Source organism: Miscanthus floridulus, chromosome 7, assembly GCF_019320115.1.
Source record: "Miscanthus floridulus cultivar M001 chromosome 7, ASM1932011v1, whole genome shotgun sequence".
Classification (NCBI taxonomy): Eukaryota; Viridiplantae; Streptophyta; class Magnoliopsida; order Poales; family Poaceae; genus Miscanthus; species Miscanthus floridulus.
In genome coordinates, this window is record NC_089586.1 from 81,047,442 (window position 1) to 81,072,035 (window position 24,594).

A 24,594-nucleotide genomic window follows, 5' to 3' on the forward strand; every position below is an offset into this window, starting at 1 on the left:
TTTCTTGAAAGCCATTTTACACACAACGCAGGCACGCACGCAAACACTCAAAAAGAATACACTAACACCACCACTACGCGCACAAACAAACATGCACGTCTCCTGCGCACCCTAGAAAATAATTGGATGCTCTAAGCTGGCAACAAGAACAGGCTGGTTCTTTGCTGTTCGCAATTCAAACATCGCTCTGATGGTGTTACCAACATCCAGAGTTTTGAGACACCATGGATTGGAATGATGGATAAACACAGAGGCCCCTTCAATAGGCAATCAAGAAAGAAAACTTCTTTCTTAATACAAAACAAAAACAAAACTTCTTTACACGATCAAGAGGCATGTGACACACCAAAACTATTGCTACTTCCACCTCCACTGGAAGTTGACAACTGCACACTGCTTCATACACTTTTAAAGCAAGGTAGCCTGCATAAGCTTCTTTTACACCTTGAAACATCTCAAGATCCAACCAAGAACGACGGCATGTGACGCTCTAGTGCCCCCACGAGGTCCTTCCCCTGGCTCTCCGTGCCAGCAGGCTCACCGAGCCGGTGCACCGCCTCCAGCAGCTCCCCCCTCAGCCTTTGGGGTAGCAGCTGCCCACCCGCGCTCACACACTCACGGTACAGTGGCAGGTACGTGATGCCAAGCACCATCTCAGACGGGAGGTCCTCCAGGAAGATCGGGGACGCACCTCTCCTGAGGACCCTCATGACATTCACGAAGTGCATTTCGCCGGTGCTCACCCCTTCAGCAAACGCACCCTGGGACCAGTGTTCTTTCAGGAAGGCAACCAGGTCTGGGGGCTCGCCGTCGGTGCCCCCGGTTGCAATGATGTCTGCGGCCTCGTATGTTGCAGCTGCGTCTCTTAGGAAGTTGGATCTCAGAAGGAAGGTGACACCATCAAGCGACCTGCTGCCCTGGCCCCTTGCAGCTTTGAGGATCTGTGTGCTGAGAGCTTCAAGGATTTGCTGGGGGATATGTGCAAGCAGGTACGAGGCGACCATGAAATGGCCACTGGAGGCAGCAGTCGTCAGGGCAAGGCACATCTCAATGTCAGAGATGCCTCGACTGACGAACCAGTGGACAACCTGCAAGCACCCACGCTCTGCAGCTTTTATCAGAGGGCTAAGGAAAGAACTCACGTTCCCTTCATCAACTAGGCATTCCATTGTGCTAAACTTGCAGTAATGAGAAGCATACACTAGAGCCAGCTCGGTGTCCACAGCCAAGCTATTCTGATATGCAACCTGCATAAAGGGGGCAAACATTACTGTTGCATTGTCATGCTGTTCTTTGTGAAATGTACTTTTCAAAGATATTTAAGGGAGCAATACAATAGTTGACATTTCTAGGATAATACGACATATTTTCAGCAATTATTTACATCTAAACTGGAAGAAAAAACTCTATGCTCACGACCAAAGGTGTCTCTGCACCCAATCAACTCATAAATCTCCCATCTAGGAAGCAGGGGTGAAAGCTTAGTGGAGGCGAAACTGGATTCTCCCCCTACCCCCACCGCCTTGCTCCGTGCACTGACCAGTACCTGCAGTTGTTAGATGCGGCTGCCGCTGGCCGGAGAAGATGAACAGGCATCCAAATAGTCCGCCGGCCCAAGCATTGAAGGGGGTATATAATGAATGGGTGAAGTGGGCCGTATTACTTTGCCAACAAGTGTACCTATGGTGGCCCAGAAACAAGCAGTCCGATGGCCAGGAAGCCTGCCATTGCTTTCTGTAGCAGTAACAACAAGAATTCCCCCCCCCCCCCCCCCCCCCCCCCCCCCCACCCAACCACCACCACCACCCACCCCCACTCCTGATTTGGTGCTGCACTCCGCCACTGCTAGGAAGGATCCGATAGGCTGGTTCAGTCGAGGAGAATATTTTCTATGACCATAGCCCAACCATGCCTAGGCTCCTTAAGATCCCATAGAGTATAAATGGAATAAGTCATGTGATACGATTCTATATTTGTTACAGGTAACCTTAATTAGTCCTGCCCATAAAGCACAAAAGCTTCTAGCAATTGTCTACATCTATGGAGAAAGTTATGTTCTGGCAAATGACCACAATCTTGTATGGCATGCACAATTCATTTTTAGTTTTGCGCATGGTCATGCAAATGTCATCATTTTGCAGTGGCCTATAGCCAAACTCAACACTCCCTCCCTTTTGTAATTCTTTGGTACCAATATTTGCCTCGGTTTTTCCCTTCCCCAGACCCCACTCATGTGGGAGCCTCCGGCACTGGGTCTGCCCTTTTTTTATAATAAAACATTAGGAGTGATCTATATCTTGACGAACACAGTACCAGTATTGTTTTTATGTGAACGCATTGGTGTAATTAGAAACATATTCGAATAAAGAAATATTTAGATTTTTCTTGTATACAACTTTAATTTTTTAATTTGTCAATAAAACTTATAGATTCCTTTTCAGGCCAAAATTGAGAAAGCAAAATCTCAAACTACACTTCAGCATCAACATTTTTCGTTAAACGAGGCCAACATTTCCTACTTTAAGGATATAGTCTCGAGTCTAGATACATAGTTAAAGCTAAAGACTCAAAAGAGGAAGACGATAACAAAATATTGAGAAAAGATAGTTACCCTATCACGAATATGGTTACTTCTGTGAAGAAGAGCAGTATTTCAGGCCAAATTTAGAATAACTGATGACAGCTAAAATGTTCATAAAAAATCTACTTCAGTAACTCAACATTTTAGTTTAACAAGCACACAGGCTAAAGATGGCAGCGGGGTGGGTCTGGACCCGAAACCTGCGGGTTTCAGCCCCGGCGGGGGCGGGGGCGGGTCCAGTTTTCGCCCCACGGGTCTGCAGGTTCGGGGACCCGATTCGGGGCGGGTTGGAGTCGGGTCCAGGATTTTCCCCGCAGGTTCCCGTGGGGACCCAAAATGTTAAAGGCCCGTGTAGAAGCCCAGCCCACAAGTGAATAACCCTAGGTATATAACCAGCAGCAGCCACTCTATCTCACTTCTATCCATCCATTCCCATTCCTCAGTCGTCACAGCCGCCGCCCTGACTCGAGCATGGCGCATAGGTCAGCGCTCGGCCTCTCGCTCGTGCCCGCGCAGGAGCCCTGCCGCTCCGACCTCGCCAAGAGCCGCCGCCCGCCTGACCTCGTGTCTGCGCATGGGAACGCTGCCGCACTCAGGCACCTAGCAGCCTAGGGCCCAGCACCTCCGCCCACTCACCTGCTCGCGTCTCGCCTTGAGGCCTACGGGCTACTCCGATGGACCAACGGCGGCGGTGCTCCTCAGTCTCACACCTCCTAATGACTTGCTATTGTATTTCTGTGGCCGCATATTATATTATATTGAGATCGTGGAGTCTAGTTTGTTGGGACGGATGAATGGATGCTACTTGGATTGTGAAGATAGCACTCTCGGGTTATGCTCATGTGCTGATGCAACTCGGGTCTCAGGGAGCCCGTCGGGTTTCGGGTCCCCATCGGGTTCGGGGTTGGGTGCAATATTTCACCCAAATCAGGGTTCGGGGCCGGGACGGGTTTTTCTGACAGGTTTTGGGTGCAGGTCCACGGAAGCTCCACCCGATCCCCCGCCCCGCCCCGTTGCCATCCTTAACACAGGCCCAATCCATTCCTTGGGAAAGCACAAAATCACCTCAGCTGGTTTATAAGTACTTTAAAGGCATGCTCTAAATTCTAGAATGTTAAAAAGTTAGTTAAAAGCCCAAGTGCTCAAAAAGGAAGACAGCATGCAAATGTTAGTTACTTATTACTAACAGCATAGTCAGCAAAGGCGTATTGAGCTTCTTAAGGAGTGGGAATAAACCGAAAGATAACACTAGAAGAGGGTAATCCAAAAATTGGAAGTTATTGTGTGTTTAGTTAGATGATCCTATCGAAGCCCAAAAAACCTAACCAAAGGACATGCAGAATTTTGACCATCAGATTAGTTGCCAGTTGCCCTAACTTAACTATACTTTGGGAACCCGTTGTGTTGAACTATACTTTGGGAAGAAAATGAACTTCCATTGACTATGTGTTGGTTGAATGTAAAATTATGAATACAAACATAATATATGCCAAAGTACAGTCAAAAGTTTGGAAGACCCCACATGTGTGACATAGAATTGCAATAGAAAGATTTCATTAGAAAAGTGTGTATTCATTAGAAAAGTGTGTATTCTACACATCAGAGTGCAAATCAATGTTAGTATCATCCAGTAATTATATTTGGCATAAACAAAGAGCTTGGTGGCAACAAGCATCAGAAAGGACTACAGGTTAAATTATCATCTTAAACTGCAACTAATTCCAGAATTTATGGCTCGGGTAAACATTGTCCACAACTGTATGTCCATTTAAAACATTGCATCTTACTATATGGCTTGCCAAAATTTGCATCTCTAGTAATAGAAGATAAGAAAAACTAAGAAAACAACCTAGAGCTCTGGGTATAATACTTTGGTTATAACTCCATAATCAATAGCTCCTAAAGAAAAGCAAAACATGCTCATTTGGTCATTTAGTATTTGATTAAACAGAATTGTTAACTTCTACACCAAGATTAATGAGAACAACTAAAATTACCTCCAGCAGAATGCGTACAAGTTCAGTACTTCCAAAGCGTGCTGCTTCAAGGAAACACTGATTTACATTGTCAGCGCCTCCTTCCACCAGCAATGATAAAAGGCCCTTAATGGAGACTGCTGAACTCCCAGAAGACCATCCAGGTTCAAATAAACTTGAGAAGAGTGTAAGGGGGAAGCAGACCGCATCAAATGCCTCAGTGAAAATCTTGCCACTTAAGTTGTCACCAGCTATGTCCAAGAAGGTTCTAAATGCTGATAAATGAAACTGTACCTCTTGGAGAGTATTGCAGTTCCATCTGTACCTATGTGTGTCTTCAGAACAATGGTGCATATGAATACACTGTAAAGCCCATTCCATAAACTTCTGCACCTTGGCGCCTGCCTCTATTTTTAGATGCTCGGCACCAGGACAATCTCGCAGACGTTCATGCAATCTAAATTTCAACACCAAAGAAATAACATCACTAATAATGTATTAAGCAATATATTCTGAATAAAAACATTTATATGTAAAGCTGAGAGTCACCTCTCTGCGACGATCTCCTTGCTATCACCCACAGTGATAGCCTTGCTTTGGCAGGCTGCAACACATGATGCAAGCAGCGACGTCCTGAGGATTGCTCTGGCAAAATCCTTTGCCCCTGAGGCCACAATCTTCGCTATCAGACTGTTGAGCCCCTCAAGATCCCGTTTCGTCCGCAAGAACCATATGGCATCAAGGGCAATCGACAGGCCATAATCCAGCATCGACTGCTGATCTGCTAGATCAACAAGACTTTCAGCAAGGCTCCACTGCCGCGAGAACAGCACCAGCTGCAGGGAGTGACCGAAGTCCACCCACCCATGCTCGTCTAGCCCCTGGCTTTGCACGCACCCATCCGATTCCTGTGTTTCGTCGTCCCCATGACTATGGCTGACGCTGCATCCTCGGTCGTTCTTAGGCGCCAGCGCTGATTCCCTTGCAAACACCACCCCACTAGCCTGGCCAATCTCGTCAACCTCTACCTCCACGAACGGCGATTTCTTCGCCTTCGCCCCGATGCTTCGTGGTTTGCCTTGCTCAACCATTTGATGCAAGAGAGATCCAGGCTGTAATCCAAGCTCACACCATTCTGTCCCCTGCTAAAATAATCCGGCAACTCCTGATCATACAAAGCCGAAGAACCCTAAATCAAGAAGAAATACAACGCCGTTGCGATCAAAACTGTGCCGATCTGCAAACTCGAAGAGTAGAAAATAGCTAGGCATTAATCACAAGAAAGGATTTGAGAGGAACAGGATGATTACGAAACAACTTTTGAGGGCCAGAGAGATCGAACCTGAAACTTGCAAGATCGAAGACCATGCGGTAGGGGGGGAATATGAAGGAGAAGGGGAATCAAACATGCAAGGAAAAGCGGAAGGAGATGGGGACAGTATCTTATTTTTCCCCGCTGTGATTTCGATGGGGAGAGAATAATAGAGTTCACAGCCCTCCTTGCTGGAGGCGTGGAGGCCACCAAATTTATTAGAATACAGTACAATACAAAGTCTTGGCTTTATGTGCAACTGGCCAGTGGCCACTACCCGCGGAAAAGCGTTGCAGTTACTATTAAAGGCCCGTTTAGATCCAAAAATTTTTGGATTTTGGCTCACTGTAGCATTTCGTTTGTATTTGGTAATTAGTATCTAATTATAGACTAATTAGGTTTAAAAGTTTCGTCTCGCGATTTCTCGACCAACTATGTAATTAGTTTTTTTTTCGTCTACATTTATTACTCCATGTATGTGCCGCAAGATTCGATGTGACGATTACTGCGCAAAAATTTTTGGATTCTAAACAGGCCCTAAGGAAGAAGTTTAAAAAATCATAATGATTAAGATGGGATGCATTCAAAATCATGTACCGGATAAAACCTTGCAACATGAAGGTTCACAGAAATTTGTGAAGGTAGCATCCATAATCATGGGAGGCAGAACAACAGCCTTGTATTGTTAGCCTATATAACTATATAAGCATTGAAATATTTATTGGTGTTTCGAGTAAACACCAACGAGTAAATTTATGTTATTATGTGTCTGGTTTGGATGGTGTGCTAAAAAGACATAAGGTTTATATTGGTTCGGACAGAATGTCCCTACGTCCAGTTCGTGGCTGTTGCTCGTGTTATTAGCATCGAAAAGTTCGTAGTAGGGGTTATAAACGGGCGAGATAGGGACAGATCCCAAGTCTCTGATGGAAGGGTCGAATAGGCGCTGAGAGCTTGGTTGCTGCTCAGCTATGTATGATGTGATGTGTGATGTGTTGAATTGATCCCTTTAGTGGGGTGCCCTGCCTTCCCTTTTATAGACCAAGGAGGAGCAGGGGATTACAGATGGGAGAGAAGAAAAACAAGAGGCAAATGAGATCCTTCAAAGATGCTGGGTCTTCCTTTTCCTCTGTGCCAGCCCCGCTGACATGGCAGGCAGTGCCAGGGATATCTCCACGCTGGGTGCATGTTCGCTGATCCTGATAGGGCCGCGCTGGGCGTCTGTCCGCTGATGATGTCATGTCCTGGTATTGTCAGCAAGTTGTCATGTCCCATCCCGTCCCGACGGGCGGCGCGGAGACTAGGGTGTTGATCCGCGACCCTACGGGGAGCAGACGGCGCAGTGACCGCATGTCCGTTACTATAGGTGATGCGAGTTTCCTCCTGGACCATAGTGGTTGTCGTATGCTTCGGTCAGGATCCGTGCCCAAGGGCAAATGATGGTGCCCACAACTTTATAAGACAAATGTCGGCGCCTACAACATTGTTTGGACTCTGACATGCCTGGAAGGTCTCAAAGCGCCCTTCTAGTCATATCCTGACGGTACTTTTCTATAGGCGTGCAGGGTATGGTCCTTGGTATTGCGGTTGACTTAAGTGTCCTACCTTATTTGCGCGTGTAGTTATGAAGGAGCAGCGCGCAGACGTTGGGCGAGGCAGAGCCAGCCCTCGGACGTTGGGCAAGGCGGAGCTAGCCCTCGGGGGTCAGGCGAGACAGAGTCTGCCCTTAGACGTCGGGCGAGGCGGAGCCAACCCTCGGACGTCGGGCGAGGCGGAGCCAGCCCCCAGACGTCGAGCGAAGCGGAGCCAGCCCTTAGGCGTCGGGCGAGGTGGAGCCATCCCTCAGGCATCGGGCGAGGCGGAGCCAGCCCTTGGGGGTTGGGCGAGACAGAGTCTGCCCTCAGACGTCTGGCGAGGCGGAGCCAGCCCTTGGGAGTCAGCCTGAGGCGGAGTCAACCCTCGAGGGTCGGGCGAGACGGGGCCTGCGGCCACAGCGCCCACCGAGACGAAGCCAACCCTTGAGGGTCAGACGAGACAGGGCCCATGGTCTTGGTGGATAGACGAAAAGTGACCCGACAAGCAGTGTAGTCGCGCTCTTGATCGCACGGATGAATCAATGTTGATAGTCATTTGCTCCTCCTCTTCGGGTACCCTAATATTGGTCCACGACAGTAGCCCCCGAGCCCCTAGGCGATTCGAGTAGAATTGCTTGGGGATTTTTTTGACTTGCCAGCAGGTGCGCGTGAGGGCACCCGGTGGGTGGGTTTTTCGAAAGAGATGATTCTAAGAGCCCTGGCCCTCTATTGTTGCCCATGGCGTGCCCTGAAGATGGTGATTTCTTCTTTGCCGAGGTCAGATCCTTCACGGGTGTTGTCATGAGATTTGGTGGTCGTTTAGCTGCATAGTTTGATTGGGGTCCCGGTATCCCGTTCATGGAGATCCAGTCAGGGAAAGCCTGACTAAGACTTAATCATGGGCTAAGATGCCCGTGACGCTCGTGCGCCTAGGCGTTAGTGAAAGCTCTAGTTTGGTTTTGGTGAATTGATGAAACTCTAAGTGCTAACCTAGTTTATCAAGTGATCATGAGATAGGTAGCACACTTCAAGTGGAGAAGCTAATGGGGATCATAACATGACAATGGTGATGGCATGGCAATGATCAAGGGCTTAAACATGAAAAGAAGAAAGAGAAAAATAAAAAGCTCAAGGCAAAGGTATAATTTGTAGGAGCTATTTTGTTTTGGTGATCAAGACACTTAGAGAGTGTGATCATATTTAGGTTTGATAGCCGTACTATTAAGAGGGGTGAAACTCATATCGGAATACGGTTATCAAAGTGCCACTAGATGCTCTAACTCATTGTATATGCATTTATGATCTAGTGGAGTGCTAACACCCTTAAAAACATTTGTGAAAATATGCTAACACATGTGCACGAGGTGATACACTTGGTGGTTAGCACACTTGAGCAAGGGTGAAGAGAACGGAGGAGATGCCAGCGTCGGTCAAGTGATCGGATGCTAGATCCAAATGCATCAGACGCTGACTGCCTACGTCAGGTCGCGCTGACTTGATGGTACAGTAGCTAGGGTATACCACCGGATGCTGGACTGTGTCCGGTCGAGGTGGACCGGACGCGTCCGGTCGAGGAAAACAGATTTGGACCCTTACTGTACTCGACCGGACACTAAGGCTCTAGCGTCCGGTCAGTGTTGCCAGAGCGTCTGGTCGACACTTAGCCATTGTGATCTGATGATTCAGTTTTAACTCAGAGTGACACGTGGCATAAATCAGTGGACTGGACGCTGTGTCCAGGGTCCGGTCAGTATGACTGGAGCGTCCGATCAGAGCGTAGTGTGCCCAGTGAAAGGGTACAACGGCTCTATTTCGTGGGGGCTTCTATTTAAGCCCTATGGCCGGCTATGGCTCACATCTTTGACCATTTTCATTGACATAGCAACATTGTGAGCTTAGCCAAAGCCCTCCCACTCATCTCCATCATTGATTCATCATCATAGTGAGATTGGGAGTGAATCTAAGTGTATTGCTTGAGTGTTTGCATCTAGAGGCACTTGGTGTTAGTGTTTCGCTGCATGATTCGCTTGTTACTCTTGGTGGTTGCCGCCACCTAGACGGCTTGGAGCTGTGAGGATTGTTGAGCGGAGGTTGGTGATTGTCTCCGGCTCCGATCATGGTGATTGTGAGGGGTTCTTGACCTTTCCCCGGTGGAGAACCAAAAGGTACTCTAGTGGATTGCTCGTGGCTTGTGTGATCCTCATCTTGTGTTGGTTATGCGGCATCCTATTGAGGGTTTAGTGTGTGAAGCCAATTAGCGCGTGAACCTCCAAAAGAGTGAATCACCACAAGAAGGACTAGCTGCCGGCAAGCAAGTGAACCTCGGTAAAAAATCATTGTGTTCATCATTGATTCCGAGGTGATTGGTCTTCATTGTTATTCATCCTTGTGATTGATTAGTTCCTTCATCTACACGGCGGTATAACCTTCTTGATCACTCTCTTTACTTTACCACAAACTAGTCGACAAGCTCTTTAGTGTAGCTAGTTGTGAGAGCTTGCTTGCTTGGTTGGTGTGGCTCTTTAGTTAGCCTTTGAGAGCACAGTAACATAGGGTAGTGTCATAGCAATTGTGTGAATAGATACTATCTAAACTAGAATTGTGGTAGGTGGCTTGCATTTTGAGTAGGCTAGCGTAACACTTGCTTCACCTCATTATTGTCTAACTATTTTGTTAAGTGTTGTTGTAGAAATTTTTATTAGGCTATTCACCTTCCTCTAGCCGTTAGGACCTTTTAAGTGGTATCAGAGCCAGGTTACCGTTATTTGAGGCTTAACAACCTTCGGTGTTAAAATGGCTCAAATCGACAACACCAAGAAGCCACCCCAATTTGATAGCTCCAACTATCCCTATTGGAAGGCCAAGATGACAACTTATATCAAGTCAATCAATAGAAAGGTTTGGAAGGTGGTAGAAACAAAAATTGAGATTGAAGATCCAGAGAATCCCACCGCGGCCGAAGAAGTACTTCTCCAAAACAATGACATTGCTCTAAGTGCTATTCATGATGCAATTGATGAAAGAACATTTGAGCAAGTTAAAAATATTGAGATGGCTCATGAGGCATGGAAGAAGTGGGAAGAGTCATTTGAGGGCACTCAAGCCGTGAAGGGTGCAAAGGCTTACATTCTCAAAGAAAAGTTTACAAGCTTCAAGATGAAGGATGATGAGAGTGTGCTGGAGATGTTCCATAGGCTTCAAGTGCTTATTAATGATCTCAAAGCACTTGAAGAAGAAGTGAAGGATAAGGACTTCTCCCACAAGTTCTTGAGATGCTTACCCTCAAGATTCGATACATTGGTCACTATTCTAGTGAGGAGTGGTTTGGATACCATGACACCAAACCAAGTGTTGGGAGATATAATGACCAATGATACTTATAGAGATGATGATGAGAAGGAAGAAAAGAAGGAGAAGAAAGATGAGAAGAAGGATGAGAAGAAGAAGAGCGTGGCATTCAAAGCCACATCATCCAAGGGCAAAGCAAAGCAAAAAACATCAAGTGAAGAAGATGAATCATGGGATGATGATGATGATGAGAAGATGGCTCTATTTGTCAAGAGATTTGGCAAGTTTATGGTGAAGAAGGGCTACCGTGCTAGAAGAAAGAAGTCTTCATCCAAGAACAAAGAAGAGTCAAGAAGGTGCTTCAAGTGTAGAAGCAAAGATCATCTTGTTGCTCAATGCCCATACAATAGTGACAATGATGATGACAACAAGAAGAACAAGAAGAAGGACAAGAAGGAAAAGAGAGAAGAAGGACAAGATGGCCTTCAAGAAGAAGAAGGGTGGTTCATATGTAGTCACTTGGGATAGTGATGCTTCCTCAAGTGATGATGATGATGATAGTGATGATCACAAGACCACCAAGAAGAAGGTTCTTGCAAGCATTGCCATCAATGAGAAGCCTTCTCTCTTTGAATCTTCATCATGCTTCATGGCTAAGGCCACTAAGGTACAATCTTGTGATGATGAAAGTGATGAAGAACATGATGATGATAATGAACATGAAAATGAAAATGATAGTGATAGTGATGATGATGAACCTACTAAGGATGAATTAATTGATATACTAAAAGATGCTAGAGAACACTTTGATATCAAGAGAAGGGAATGCAAAAGCTTGCATAAGGAACTAAAAGCCCTTAAGCAAGCCTTTGATGAGCTCAATGCATCTCATGAGAGGCTAGAGGAAGCTAATGAGAAGCTTGACAAAGCTCACAAAAAGCTTGAAAAGGCTCATTCCTCTTTGCTTGATGAGCAAAATAAAAAGAATCATGTTGAAACTTGCAATGTAGGTTTAACTTGTGATATAATTGATGAATCACTATCTGTGCCTATCATTGTTGCTCCTACTAACCCTTCTTGTAGCACTTCCACTTCTACCTCATCTAGTAGTGATGGTCTCACTTGTGATGCCTCACTAGTGATTGAGAATGAGAACCTCAAGAAGGAGGTCACTAAGCTCATTCACACCTTAGCTAAGGCTTATGGTGGTGAGGACCGCTTGCTTATATGCTTGGGTAGCCAAAGAGCTTCTCTCTATAAAGAGGGATTGGGCTATACCCCCAAGAAAGGCAAGGCGGCCTTTGCTCCTCACAAGACTAGTTTTGTGAAGAACAATGGTCGGTTTTGCACTAGTTGCAAGCAAGTGGGTCACAAAAAGCAAGAATGCAAAAACAAGAGCAAAAATGCTAATGTATCCTCCATTAAGCTTGATTCATGTTATATGCTTACTAAGGGTACAAATGGTGTAAATGCTAAGTTCATTGGTAAACCATGGATGGGCTCAAAGAAGAAAGCCATTTGGGTACCAAAGAGCTTAGTGACTAACCTTCAAGGACCCAAGCAAGTTTGGGTACCTAAAAAGAATTGATCTTCTTTTGTAGGTTAATTATAAAGCTAGAGGAAGGCATTGGGTTCTTGATAGTGGGTGCACACAACACATGACCGGTGATGCAAGAATGTTCAACTCAATCAACACCAATGGCAATGATGGTTATGATAGTATCATATTTGGTGACAATGGCAAAGGCAAGGTCAAAGGGCTTGGTAAGATTGCAATATCCAATGACATGAGCATATCCAATGTGTTGCTAGTAGAGAGTTTGAACCTCAATTTGCTATCCGTGGCTCAATTGTGTGATCTTGGATTCAAATGCATATTTGGGGTAGATGATGTAGAAATCATAAGTGTAGATGGCTCTAATTTGATCTTCAAAGGTTTTAGATATGAGAATCTATACTTGGTTGATTTCAATGTTAGTGAAGCTAGATTATCTACATGCGTGTTCACTAAGTCTAGCATGGGTTGGCTATGGCATAGAAGGCTTGGTCATGTTGGAATGAAACAATTAAATAGATTGGTTAAGCATGACTTAGTTAAAGGCTTGAAAGATATTGTGTTTGAAAAGGATAAGCTTTGTAGCTCTTGTCAAGCCAGCAAATAAGTTGGAAACACCCATCCTAAGAAAAGCATGATGAGCACTAGTAAAGCATTTGAGTTATTGCACATGGATTTGTTTAGGCCAACACAATACACTAGTATCGGTGGAAACAAATATGGCTTTGTGATAGTTGATGATTACACTAGATACACATGGGTGTTCTTTCTAGTGGACAAAAGTGATGTGTTTGCAACATTCAAATCATTTGTCAAGGGCATTCATAATGAGTTTGAAACAACCATCAAGAGAGTTAGAAGTGACAATGGTAGTGAGTTCAAGAACACTAGAATTGATGAGTTGTGTGATGAATTTGGAATTAGACATCAATTCTCGGCCAAGTACACACCTCAATCAAATGGCCTTGTTGAGAAGAAGAATAGAACACTCATTGATATGGCAAGGTCTATGCTTAGTGAGTACAATGTGAGTCAATCTTTTTGGGCCGAAGCTATCAACATGGCTTGCTATTGTAGCAACCACCTCTATTGTCACCGATTGAAAGAGAAGACACCATATGAGCTCTTGAATGGTAGAAAGCCCAACATTGCATACTTTCGGGTCTTTGGTTGCAAATGCTATATCTTGAAGAAAGATACTAGATTGGGCAAGTTTGACAAGAAATGTGATGAAGGATTCCTACTTGGATATTCCACTACAAGCAAAGCATATAGAGTATGGAATGTGAATAGTGGTACTCTTGAGGAAGTTTATGATGTTGAATTTGATGAAACCAAGGGTTCACAAGTAGAGAATGAGAACTTGGAAGATGTTAGAGGCATTCAACTTTTAAATGCCATGAAGAACATGGATATTGGTGAATTGAGGCCTAGGCAAGTGAATGATGATGAAGATGATCAAGTGCAAGTGCTCTCTAACTCAAATGTGCAAGATGATACAAATCAAGTTAGTACAAGTGGCTCTCATGATAATAAACAAGATCAAGTGGCTAGTACATCATCTCAACCCAATGATCAAGCAAGTGCAAGCAATCAAGTTCCAATCCTCCAACCAACCAATGTTGCAAGGGATCATCCATTACACACTATCATTGGTGATATTTTAAGAGGTGTACAAACAAGATCAAGATTGACATCCTTTTGTGAACACTTCTCATTTGTGTCATCCATTGAACCAAAGAAGATAGATGAAGCATTGAAGGATGTTGATTGGGTGAATGCTATGCATGAAGAGTTGAATAATTTCACAAGAAATCAAGTATGGGAGTTAGTAGAAAGACCAAAGGGATACAATATGATTGGAACTAAATGGGTCTTTAGAAACAAGCAAGATCAAGATGGGATAGTAGTAAGGAACAAAGCAAGATTAGTTGCACAAGGCTATACATAAGTTGAAGGTCTTGACTTTGGAGAAACATATACCCCGGTTGCTAGATTAGAAGCAATAAGAATCTTGCTAACCTATGCTTGTGCCCACAACATCAAGCTCTATCAAATGGATGTTAAGAGTGCATTTCTCAATGGCTACATCAATGAAGAAGTATATGTTGAGCAACCTCCCAGTTTTGAAGATGGCAAGAAGCCCAACCATGTGTACAAGTTGAAGAAGGTATTGTATGGCTTGAAGCAAGCACCTAGAGCATGGTATGAGAGACTGAGGGATTTCCTACTCTCTAAAGGGTTCACAATGGGCAAGGTTGACACCATTCTTTTCATCAAGAAGATTGGAAAAGATCTATTTATTTTGCAAATCTATGTTGATGATATCATATTTGGATCAACCAATCAAGATTTTTGTGATGAGTTTGGAAAGATGATGGCTAATGAGTTTGAGATGTCCATAATTGGAGAGTTGAGTTACTTCTTTGGTATTCAAATCAAGCAATTGAAGAATGGTACATTTGTGAGTCAAGGCAAGTACATCAAGGGCATGATCAAGAAGTTTGGCATGAGTGATAGCAAAGTCATTAGCACACCAATGGGAACCAATGGCAACTTGGATAGTGATGCAAGTGGAAATATGGTAGATCAAAAGTTGTATCGGTCCATGATTGGAAGCCTACTCTATGTGACCGCATCAAGGCTGGATGTCATGTTTAGTGTGTGCATGTGTGTAAGATTTCAAGCCTCACCAAGAGAAAGTTATTTGAAAGCTACAAAGAGAATATTGAGGTACTTGAAGCATACACCAAATGTTGGTTTGTGGTATCCCAAAGGAGCAAAGTTTAAGCTAGTTGGTTATTCCGACTTGGACTTTATGGGATGCAAGGTTGAAAGGAAGAGCACCTCGGGCACATGTCAATTGTTGGGAAGATCACTTGTTTCATGGTCATCAAAGAAGCAAAATAGTGTTGCATTATCAACCACCGAAGCCGAATATATATCCGCCGGTAGTTGTTGTGCACAAGTACTTTGGATGAAGACCACTTTGAGTGACTTTGGAATCAAGTTCAAGAAAGTGCCATTGCTTTGTGACAATGAGAGTGCAATCAAGCTAACCAACAATCCGGTTCAACATGCAAGAACAAAGCACATTAATGTCCGCCACCATTTCATAAGAGATCACCAACAAAAAGGGGACATTTGCATTGAAAGTGTAGGCACCAAAGATTAACTTGCCGATATATTCACCAAGCCATTGGATGAGAAAATGTTTTGCAAGCTAAGGAATGAGTTGAACATATTGGATTTCTCAAATATGTGTTGATGCACCCCTACTCATATGACATGCCTCTCCTTCAAGCAATCCAAGGTAAAAGTTGATTGGCATGGCATACATCCTTGCTAAGGACATGTTTAGTGCATCTAGTCATATTTTCAATCTTATTAGGACCTTTCAAATGGTTCTATTTTATTAGGCTCATTCATGAAAATCAAATGAATTTGATATTTATATGGTATCACTATTGCTTCTATGCTTGATTTGATCTAGTGATAGCATATGACATGTTTATGGGCTTGTAAACCTAGTTTTTGATCTAGAAAATGAGCTCTAAGTGTTTAACTCAACATGGTACAAGATAACCCTTATTTGGAGGTGTGAAGAAGCTTGTCCTTGGATCAAACCGAGTTAAATATCTTTGGCAAATGATCTAGATTAGACCAAATTTGGGAAAATGATCCTCACCCCCATTGATTGACATTGATCATCTCGACCCTACAAGTAATACTATCTATATTTAGAACCTTTGTGGTCATTGATGACAAAGGGGGAGAGAAACAAAGATAGTAGTAAAACTAGTGAAAAAGGAGGAGAAATATCATAAAGGGAGAGAAAACATAAAGATATCTTAATATATGAAATAGGGGGAGCAAGCTCATGAACTTGTATGGTGCATTTGAATGTGCATTTCATATATTTGCTTGCATGGCTTAAGTATTAAATCTAAACATCCATGCTTGTGTGATGAATGTTAGTTGTAAGATTGAATGATGAAATGAAATCACTAGATAACTTTCATTCCCAAGTGAGTCTTTACAAGTGGTATCTTTTCAAAGTATGTTTCCAAGTGATATTGAGCTAACCATGGTGCTAAGGATGGTATATTGGTGCACTCCGATTGGTATCACGCTTCAAAGGTCCATATTTTATACCTTAGCATCATTTGGTAGACATTGACTCCTATATTTCCTATCTAAGCATATGTGCAAGCTTCAATCCAAACTCTTAGCACATATGTAGGGGGAGCAATTGCTACCATTTGGGGTTCATGAAACTTGTCCATATCCTTTTACACATGGTAAATATGCTTGGGCAAGCAACATGGATTCAATTGAATTTCAATTCATATCTTTGTATAAGGGTTGTCATCAATTACCAAAAAGGGGGAGATTAAAAGCTCTAGTTTGGTTTTGGTGAATTGATGAAACCCTAAGTGCTAACCTAGTTTATCAAGTGATCATGAGATAGGTAGCGCACTTGAAGTGGAGAAGTTAATGAGGATCATAACATGACAATGGTGATGGCATGGCAATGATCAAGGGCTTAAACTTGAAAAGAAGAAAGAGAGAAACAAAAAAGCTCAAGGCAAAGGTATAATTTGTAGGAGCTATTTTGTTTTGGTGATCAAGACACTTAGAGAGTGTGATCATATTTAGGTTTGATAGCCGTACTATTAAGAGGGGTGAAACTCGTATCGGAATATGGTTATCAAAGTGCCACCAGATGCTCTAACTCATTGCATATGCATTTAGGATCTAGTGGAGTGCTAACACCCTTGAAAACATTTGTGAAAATATGCTAACACATGTGCACAAGGTGATACACTTGGTGGTTAGCACACTTGAGCAAGGGTGAAGAGAACGGAGGAGATGCCAGCGTCAGTCAAGTGACCGGACGCTGGATCCAAATGCACCGGACGCTGACTGCCTGCGTCCGATCGCGATGACTTGGCGGTACAGTAGCTAGGGTATACCACCAGACGCTAGACTATGTCTGGTCGAGGAAAAATAGATTTGGACCCTTACTGTACTCGACCGGACACTGAGGCTCCAACGTCCGGTCAGTGTTATCGGAGCGTCCGGTCGACACTTAGCCGTTGTGATCTGACAATTCAGTTTTAACTTAGAGTGACACGTGGCATAAATCAGTGGACCAGACGCTGTGTCTAGGGTCCGGTCAGAGCGCGGTGTGCCTAGTGAAAGGGTACAACGGCTCTATTTCATGGGGGCTTCTATTTAAGCCCCATGGCCGGCTATGGCTCACATCTTTAGCCATTTTCATTGACATAGCAACCTTGTGAGCTTAGCCAAAGCCCTCCCACTCATCTCCATCATTGATTCATCATCATAGTGAGATTGGGAGTGAATCCAAGTGCATTGCTTGAGTGTTGCATCTAGAGGCACTTAGTGTTAGTGTTTCGCTGCGTGATTCACTTGTTACTCTTGGTGATTGCCGCCACCTAGATGGCTTAGAGCAGCGAGGATCGTTGAGCGGAGGTTGGTGATTGTTTTCGGCTCCAATCGTGGTGATTGTGAGGGGTTCTTGACCTTTCCCCGGCGGAGAGCCAAAAGGTACTCTAGTGGATTGCTCGTGGCTTGTGTGATCCTCATCTTGTGTTGGTTGTGCGGCATCCTATTGAGGGTTTGGCATGTGAAGCCAATTAGCGCATGAACCTCCAAGAGAGTGAATCGCCACAACGAGGACTAGCTTGCCGGCAAGCAAGTGGACCTCGGTAAAAAATCATTGTGTTCATCATTGATTCTAAGGTGATTGGTCTTCATTGTTATTCATCCTTGTGATTGATTGGTTCCTTCATCTACACGGTGGTATAACCTTCTTGATCACTCTCTTTACTTTACCACAAACTAGTTGACAAGCTCTTTAGTGTAGCTAGTTGTGAGAGCTTGCTTGCTTGGTTGGTGTGGCTCTTTAGTTAGCCTTTGAGAGCACACTAACATAGGGTAGTGTCATAGCAATTATGTGAATAGATACTATCTAAACTAAAATTGTGGTAGGTGGCTTGCATTTTGAGTAGGCTAGCGCAACACTTGCTTCGCCTCATTATTGTCTAACCATTTTGTTAAGTGTTGTTGTAGAAATTTTTATTAGGCTATTCACCCCCCTCTAGCCATTAGGACCTTTCAGCTAGCCGCTTGCAGGGCCCAGCTCATTCCATCCTTTGTTGTAGGGGTGTTTGGAGCGGCTGTTAGACCCGTTGATGGGCCAACCGTCGGGCTCCAAGGCCTAGACGAGCCATAGATGCGCTTTTGATCCATATTTCTTTTACTCGTAATGAGTCCCGGTCGATCCGGGGAAGTGAAACGTCCGACGAGTTTCTCGAAGGAAAGGATAGAGATTGGGTGCGCATATCCCGCGATGTGGCGTTGTGGCAGATTGTGGGATGCAGGGAGATCTAGGTGGATGGTTGGTTTTCTCGTATCCATTGTCCCTATAAAACCAAAGGGTTTGCCCCTAGGGTTTCATACTTTGCTTCCTTGCCTTCGCATCTGCAACCTCCACCGCTATCGAGTTCGCATCCACCCACCCCATCTTCCAATGGAGTCGTGGTGCTGTTCTAATGTCACCCTCTAGCGCATGGAGGGCCTTGTCCACCGTGGCCTTTTCTGCGCGTGGACCGCCGCCGAGGAGTGGCGGCTACCCAGCGAGGAGGACATACCGTCGCCGCCCGATGGCTACGTCATCTCGTTCGTGCGTTTCCATGAGCGGGGGCTTGCGACCCCTACTCACAAATTTCTTCGGGGGTTGCTGCACTACTACCAAATTGAGTTGCAGCACCTCAATCCGAATGGAATCCAGCACATGGCGGCGTTCGTTGCCCTATGTGAGGGATTCCTGGGGATTAGTTCCCACTTTGATCTGTGGCGGTACTTCTTTGCCGTCACCCTTCAGAAGAAACAGGAGAAGAAGCAGGAGCTGAGCACGCCGATGGAATGTGCTGGCATCCAACTCCAGAACAACTGAGTCGGCAAATACCCACCAATGCATTTGTCAACCCCCAACAAGAGGTGGCATTCGCATTGGTTCTATCTCAAGAATGACGCAACCGCCCTCCTGCCAGAGTTCACCGGGTGCCTAGTCGAAGAGGTCCTGGACTCATGGAGGAAGTGGGGTGTCCTGGAAAAGGACAAGAAGAAGATCCATGACCACCTTATCACCATCAGGATCCTAAGGAGAGGGGCCTGAAGGGGTCGGGCATTATCAGCGCCTACCACGTGAGGAGGGTGGCGCCACTGATGAGGCGGGCGCTTCCCCTGTACGCGATGGCGCTCGGGACATCATTTGATGGGACGACGCTTGCTGAGGGGGCGCTCTCCCCCTTTGAAGTGGCACAGCACATCAAGGAGGCGATGGAGTCTCCCCGGGACAGCATGGGCATCCCTCTTTATTTTGTGTACCCGATGCCGGGTCAACCCCCGATGCGGCCGGAGCCAGGATACATCATCCTAGTAAGTTTTTCCTTCCTCATGCCTTCTCTTTAATTGACCTCCCGACCCCTTAATACTAACATTGAGATTGGGGGACCAGCTAAGGGACCTCATCCTCAGGGATCTCCCGGTTCCATTGCCGAGGGACCCAACCATGAGGGTGGTGAACCACGCCAAGGCCGAGTGGCAGAGGAAGGCAAAGGAGGATGAGAGGAAGAAGAAGCAGTGGAAGGTGCTGGCGCGGGAGCAGGGGAGGAAACTGATAGTGATGATGATGACGACGATGAAGATGATGAGGAGGTAGTCGATGACACCAAGCGTGATGGCCTAGAGAGCAATGACAGGCTGATAGGTATCTGCTCATCCTTACAGGGGTCAGGACCTTTCCCATTTCATGGAGGGGAAAGCATGTACGTGAGGCCAGCAGAGATGGGCCGGACCATTGGCCTGCCCTTAGAACCAGTAGGGGCGAGGTGCCAGTGAAGGGGGGTGGCCCCACCGCTGCACCTCAAGAGCCAGTAGGGGCGAGCGGATCTATTGCCATGCCTGTCGACGAAATATGGTCGGCAGTCTACCTAGGGGTATACCCAAGGTAGTAGATTATCGGCAGACAGATGCGCAAGCCCCAAACAAGACGGTGACGCAAGACAGACACGAGGTTTTATCCAGGTTCGGCCGCCAAGAAGGCGTAATACCTACGTCCTGCGTCTGATTTGTATTGCTGTATGTCAATGAGAGATATTTTTTAGAGGGGTCCCCTGCCCGCCTTATATAGTCCGGGGGGCAGGGTTACAGATCTGGAAACTAATCCTAGTCAGTTACAACTGCCATATCTGGCCGGATAAGGATTCCTATTCTAACCGACCAGGATCCTGCTTGGTTGCCAAATCCGTCTTGATTCCTTGTGCGGGACTCCGATCAGGTTAACTGGGCCGCACGTCATCTTTCGGGTGGACTGAACCCATCGATCCGGGCCAGCCCAAGCTTAGCCGTAAGGGTATAGGGGTTAATACCCCCACAGCTAGTCCCCGAGCATCATGTATTATGCTGCGACACGCCTTTTGAACCTTCTCCGACAAACGAGGCTTGAATTCTTGACGCCTCCGACCACCATCATCACCGGAGAAGTAGGTTGTCCGAAGAATGTATGGTGCTCTTAAGAAAAAAGAAAAGATATCTGTCCCAGGAAGTGTGCCCACTTGTATTTCTGATAAGAAATGTAAGTGCACCTTGAAGCGTAGCATCTTTGATCATCAGAAGCGTAGGGGTCGAAAAACAAACACATTCACCGCAAGGTGAAGTGTGCCCACTTAGTCCCCGAGCCTGGTAGTAGGTGACATAGGCACGTGGTGCCAGGGTCTAAAAGAATTCCCAGTTATGTTGAGAGCCCAATCGTCGTACAGGCGATACGAGATGCACCGGCAGGTGCATCGTACCGATGTAGTCCCCGAGCTTGCTGGAAGGCGAGGGATGAGCCTTGTAGCAAGGTCTAAAAGAAAAGTCTCTTAACTGTATGTGAGTACAACTCACATGTAGCCAACGAGAACCACTATTCTAGCAGTGGTCGGGGCAGTCCCCGAGCATACCAATAATCCTCATAATCATTCAAACACAGGGGTCAATTTAAACAAACACATTCACCGCAAGGTGAAGTGTGCCCACTTAGTCCCCGAGCTTGCTGGAAGGCAAAGTGTGAGCCTTGTAGCAAGGTCTAAAGAAAAATCTCTTAACTGTATGTGAGTACAGATCACATGTAGCCAAGGAGAACCATTATGCAAGCAGTGGTCGGGGCAGACCCCGAACGCGGCCGTGGTCGGAGCGATCCCCGAGCACAAAAGTGGCCTAGGCAGTCCCCGAGCACATTAGTGGTCAAGGCAATCCCCGAGCACTTTAGTGGTATGGGCAGTCCCCGAGCACATTAGTGGTCTGGGCAGTCCCCGAGCACTTTAGTGGTCAAGGCAAATCCACGATCACTTGCGCTGCTTGTACCATTATTTTGTGTACTTCTTTCTATTCTCTGCCAAGTCCAGTCTGACACATCTGGTCAAAAAAGTAAATAGGTATAGTACGTCATTCTGTCTTCTCTTTCTGTGTTTTTTTTTTTTTTTTTTTTTTTTTTGCAAACAGTCGTTTGACACCTGTATTGAGGTGTGTCAGTGTGGGCCCCCTTACACCATCAACGAAGAGGCGCGTACACTGTTAACGAAGGAGCGCGTTTATTGGCGCAGATTTCGAGGTTGTGTGAACAACCGTCTGCGGCGCGTGCGCACGACTCCCAATATTCTCGGGCGGACGAAACGACGGTGATCTTTGTTTTATATAATGCAGATCTGGTAAGTTACTCATACCATTCCCCATTGTCATCCGCCGCCGCAACCTTCTTCCTCCTCCTGCCGAACCCTATTCCCCAAAAATCATCACCAATCCCCTCGGTCTCCCGCTCCCACCCACTTCGTAAGCACGAACTAATGGCGAAGAGAGACGCCCAGAAGAAAGGCGGGGTCATGGCGAAGGAATGGTGGAAGTCGCGGAGCAACGAGCAGACCATCGAGGACCTCGTCGCCATGGGAGTGCTCCACAACAAGGCACTTGCGGGATGGCGTGCACCGGAAGGAGAAAGCTTCCCCGATCCACAACCAGGTGAGATTGTGGTCTTTGAAGATTTCTTCAAAAGGGGTTTTGGGATTCCAGTGCACCCTTTCCTTCAGGGTCTCTGTTTGTACTACGAGATTGGGATTTGCAATCTGCATCCCAACTCGATTCTTCTTGTCTCCACCTTCATCCATCTCTGCGAGGCTTATGGCGGCTTCCAGCCCCATTTCGACCTCTTTCGCCACCTATTCTGTCTTCGGAAGAAAGGGAGCGGTGGCTCGAAGATCGCCGGAGGCGTTTACCTGAACCTGCGCGACGGCATGAAGGCTCAATACCTGCACTGCCCCTGGAACACCTCGTTGGACGAGTGGTACAAGAAGTGGTTCTACATCCGTGAAGAGCCGAACACCATCACTTTGTGCGATGTGGGCTTGATTCCAGAGAAGAAAGGCAGCTGGTCGGAGAGGCCCGAGAACTTGGAGCAGATCGCCGAACTGCTCGGGATGATCCCCTGGGGAAGGCTTGATGGCCCGAGTGTTGTCGGCAACTTCATCAGTCGAAGAATTCAGCCTTGCCAGAAAAGGATTCACCCTGGCTTCGAGTACCAAGGAGGCGCTGATCCGACGAGGACCAGAAAGGAGCCGCTCGACAAGATGGAGATCAAGGCCAGGATTGGAGAGCTATTCAACCTGGCCGATCCCAATTATGTTGCACTGAACGCCATTGAACACGCCTTCAAGCTGGCTCGCCCTCCCCCAAAGGTAAATGACGCCTCCTTTTAACTGTAAAGTCATGTTGTATCAAGGAAATAACTGTCTTTTCCTTCATTTTGTGTCTCAGTACGATGGCCGTGACCGGGCAGGAGTGTTTGTGTCGACTCCCCCCGGTGTAGAGTGGCCGCAAGCTACTGGGCCAACCGCCCAGACCAGCGCCAGGACCGACGGAGTTCACTGGGCTGTACTCGAGACCGTAGAGGACGCCTCGACCAGAGCCGCCGGCAAGCGTCCGGCTGCCAGCAAACGTCGCCAAGCCATCATCTCCCAGTCGGACGATGAAGCAGAGGAATGCGGACATCTTCCGGCTCGTCCCCCGAAAGAGGAGAAGGCAGGTGGGGCCGTCGGAGCAGGGTGGCTCCTCTGTGCCTGCAGTGGTCACAGCACCGACCACAGCAACACAGAACACAGACGAAGAGAACATGCCGCTTCATCCTCCGACGCCCGTACCGGAGGTTGGACAAGTCCCGGTGGAAACTGCCGAGCAAGCAGAGCAGGGGCGGTCGAGGAGGCGTTCCTTCGCCACATCCTTCCGCAAGTCAAAACTGTAAGTATATATATTTTTGATGTAAGCTTTGCATTTTGCAGTAGATGCTATTGTCTTCTGAATTTGTCTCTGAATGTATTAGATCCGCGTCCACCGAAAGCCCCGACCAGCTAGCTGGGTGCAGAACGTCCCCTCCAAAAACGGCGGGACAAACTGCTCAGCAACCGGCCGCGGAGGAGCCCATGGCAGGGACTCTGCCTGGGGCTCAGCAGGCGGACGACCAGACGCCAGTCCCCGAGCAGAATACAAGTGCTCCGAGCACAAACCCTAATGAGGCGGATACCACAGCGTCACGGGAGCTGGATCTAGCCGAGGAGCAGCAGCCAGAAGTTGCCCGAAACAAGGGTGCCAACGCGACGGCTCGTGGGAAAGCCGTGATGGTCGTGGAGTCTGCAAACTCCGGACCACCGCCTCCTCCCGAACTGGAGGCTGAAGAGGATGAAGTGGAAGAAGTCCTGGGCCGTCCCCAAGATAGACGACAACATGTATATGTGTCGCGCTATCGGAACGACGAATGGGTCATGCACGAGGAGATCCCAGAGGCCGAAGAAACCTTAAGAGTTGAACGAGCGGCCAAACGCCTGGTGACTGAAGTCCAGGTATATTTGGCTTTAATCCTTAAACTTGTTGTGTAGTCGAACTATCTGACGTAGCTTGTCTATATGCAGGACGTGATGAAAACTGCAAGGTACCGAAAAAGGTGCTTCGACCAGATAGAAGTAGTCATGAAGACCAATAAGGAGCTGACGGCTGAAGTGGGACGCCTACGGCGCCAACTTGAAGCCACCGACCAGGAGAGGACAAATCAAGAAGCACGGAACCAGAACCTGGTCGGGCAGCTCAAAAACACAGAGCAGGAGAAAACAGGTAAGTATTCACTGTATCATAGCAAGTGCAGGACTTGCGTTATTTTGTTCTTGACAGCAATAGCTGTAATGCAGGTTTAG

General features: G+C 46.5%; 2 protein-coding genes across 2 annotated transcripts; one reads left to right on the forward strand and one right to left on the reverse strand.

The window, feature by feature from the left end:
* LOC136467160 (ankyrin repeat protein SKIP35-like) lies at window positions 1-6,062 on the reverse strand. Its single transcript, XM_066465750.1, has 4 exons — window positions 5,900-6,062; window positions 5,107-5,794; window positions 4,579-5,014; window positions 1-1,247 (listed from the first exon to the last, which is right to left on the reverse strand). Exons 2-4 carry the CDS (start codon window positions 5,646-5,648, stop codon window positions 456-458), a joined length of 1,770 nt encoding a protein of 589 aa, XP_066321847.1. The 5' UTR covers window positions 5,649-5,794; window positions 5,900-6,062; the 3' UTR covers window positions 1-455.
* Window positions 6,063-21,860: 15,798 nt separating this feature from the next.
* LOC136465727 (uncharacterized) lies at window positions 21,861-23,300 on the forward strand. The gene is made up of 3 exons (XM_066464347.1): window positions 21,861-23,088; window positions 23,168-23,193; window positions 23,252-23,300. Exons 1-3 carry the CDS (start codon window positions 22,204-22,206, stop codon window positions 23,298-23,300), a joined length of 960 nt encoding a protein of 319 aa, XP_066320444.1. The 5' UTR covers window positions 21,861-22,203.
* Window positions 23,301-24,594: the final 1,294 nt, after the last annotated feature.